At 31.9% G+C, this 2,826-nt stretch overlaps 1 protein-coding gene across 1 annotated transcript in view; it reads right to left on the reverse strand.

Moving 5' to 3' along the window:
* The window catches only part of LOC100550569 (receptor-type tyrosine-protein phosphatase delta-like), a 177,211-nt gene that overhangs the window by 28,955 nt on the left and 145,430 nt on the right, over nucleotides 1–2,826 (reverse strand). The window contains exon 16 of the mRNA XM_031557282.1: nucleotides 574–693. Coding sequence (XP_031413142.1) covers nucleotides 574–693 — 120 coding nt within the window. The remainder of the gene's footprint in view (nucleotides 1–573; nucleotides 694–2,826) is intronic.

A 2,826-nucleotide genomic window follows, 5' to 3' on the forward strand; every position in this document is an offset into this window, starting at 1 on the left:
AAAACAAAAACAAAAAAAACCCTTTATGACAAAATTGCCATTTTATGTGATATCAGTGCCATTAAGTGAAATACTTGAATAAGAATACATACCAGAGAAGGCAATTTGAATCATATTTGGTACCAGAGAGAAACTGAACTCAGGCTATGTGGAGGAAAAAAATTTCTTATATTCAAAATTGCATCACTAAAACAATGTAAGAGCTTTAATCATAATACGCAGCAATTAATCACAAGAAGATCTAGTACTTTGGTTAATATTTCACTCAGTGAAGTAATGAATAAAGAGATTTCTGTATTAATCTACAAAACATCATGCTGGAATATGAGTATACGCTGACAGTAGAAGTGTTTAATTGTTACATGTTGCTGGGGGAAAAGAGAGAAGGAGGGGATGAGAGTAATGAGGAGAAAAAGAGGAGGGAAGGTAGGAAGAAAAAGAAAGGAGGAAGGGAGTATGTGGAGGAAGATAGAAAGAAATAAGGAAAAAGAGAGAAGGAAAAGAAGAAGAGAGGAGAAGGGAAAGGAGAGAAGAGAAAGCAGAGAGGGAAAAGGAATAAAAGAAATTATATACCTTGTAAAGTGCGAATGTACGAACACAGTATGTTGCCAATTCAACCGTGTCTAAAAGGGTCACTTGGATGAGTCCATAAGTTTCTGTGCCTCTGCTTGGCCAGTACTGATCACACTTCACCTGTAGTGAAAAACATACAATTCTTTAATACTGTAAAACTGCTGTTTGTTGCATGCCAGAGTGTTTAGAACTGTAGGGTTTCAAAATGTAAGGAGTTAGAATGTTTAAAAACAGCAATGGATTCAATATAAGAAGCTTATTTCATTTTCCACAAGAACTGCTTTTCTGACAGTGAGGCTTCTAATATCTTCTCCTAAAATGGGTATTTATATATTCAGAGGTGTGGTGTGGATGGTCAAAAGTACCAATATGTCTAGATACACTAGAGAAAAAAATTATAATAGTTAATTTGTGATAAATAAATTTATAATAGATTTATAAATATATAAATTTATAATAGATAATTATAATTTATATATTAAAGTTATATATATATATTTATATATAAATGTGTAATAGACAATTTATAATAGATAACAAATGACCTGATTAACTCCTCTTTAACAGACTTTAATAACATATTAATCTAGTGAGTGTAGATACACAAGTTTTTGAATATTTGTATATTTAATCTATTTTACGTCAGTCTGAAAACATATAAAGTGTTCCTCTGATGCTAGTATGTTGGTTGCTCCAAACATAATGTCTCTATTTGTTTCCATGGAAAATACAACAGATTCAAAGAGCACAATAACACTCTTTGATAGAGCAAAATCTCATCTGTAAAACATTATTCTTCAACACATTGCTATTAGCTATGTGTTTTTGCCAGCGTTGAACAAGAGCCTGCATACTGTGATTGTAAAAATACACACAAGCCAAGATGGCACAAGTAGCCACTGCTGAAATGCAGCATTCACTACCTCACTGTACTCACATCCACTGGTTAACATTCAGCAACCATTGATGAATGTCACTGGATGCAGTTGTTTTTTCTTCCACTTGCAGGAATTCAGTGGCACACCTTTGCTTCATATGCACAACCATGTCAGACACCATTTTGTCAGAATGCCCCTTTGTTGCCGTCTGTCACATGGCAACACAATAATGTAAGATGGGAAGGCTCAACCTTTATTGCCATACCACCTCTATCTGCCTCTGACACTGTGGGCCAACATAATAAAATAGGAGGTATTATTTTTGGAGCAGCCCTTGTATGAAATACATTTAGCATGTTCAGAAATATCTCAGTACAATATTGAATTTATCTGAGAAATAGTTTTAGTACACAGATAAATAAAAAAGTACCAGGAACTGTTAAGTGCATTGTGAAAATACAATTTCCTTCTCAATTCAGTGTTATGATGCATAAAACAAAATTATGTTTGCAGGAACTTAAAAGATATGGTTTGATAATTTATACGGATGATATGGTTTCATTCAATACATTTTAAAAGACATAGGACATTTCATTCAGAGAAATCTCCATTTTAAAACACTATAGATTGTATTAACAAGTTGAAATAATTCTGACTATGATAATGCAAAAGAGAACATATGTTTACAATCTTTTTTTGAGACTGAATATGATGTTTAGTATTTATGATGAAAGCTAGTAAGAAAAAATGAATGCAAGATGTCTAATATATTCAAAGAAGATGATACAAAATAGTACGGGGGCTATACAAAAATATTTGTGTTTCACTGACATATATTATACTAAAAGTGTCAGTTCTGTCTGTAACAAATTCTTATTAATTAGCAGAGAAAAATGTATTTTCAGTTCAGTAATAATGCATTCTAGTTATTCAATAAATGTCTTAATTAATCACTCTAAGCCAAATTCAATAAAATTTAATGATTATAATCTGTAAGAAACAACAATGAAAGTAGAATATTGCACAGTATTTCTGATAAAAATATGAATTATCTTTCTGATCCCTGAAAAAAAAACAAAAAAACAACCAAACACCTGATGTTCCTCAAAATTGAAAATGAGAAAAAAACATACTTTAAGCTCATGAATTCTCTAGCTTTCTCACTCTGCCCACTTGTTATTAAAAAAGACCAAGCACAATTTCAGCTTCGCCAGCCCTAACTAGTTTTTCTTGCAAATTATTTTAGTTTGTGGATCAGAGAGCACAGATTAACAATGGTCCACAAATCACATTCTAACAAGGATCTACATAAACAGAAAAAAAAATACAACAGGCAATGAAGCAGGTGATGAACATTAGTTAATTGTATCCATTA

This window comes from Meleagris gallopavo, chromosome Z, assembly GCF_000146605.3.
Source record: "Meleagris gallopavo isolate NT-WF06-2002-E0010 breed Aviagen turkey brand Nicholas breeding stock chromosome Z, Turkey_5.1, whole genome shotgun sequence".
NCBI lineage: Eukaryota > Metazoa > Chordata > Aves > Galliformes > Phasianidae > Meleagris > Meleagris gallopavo.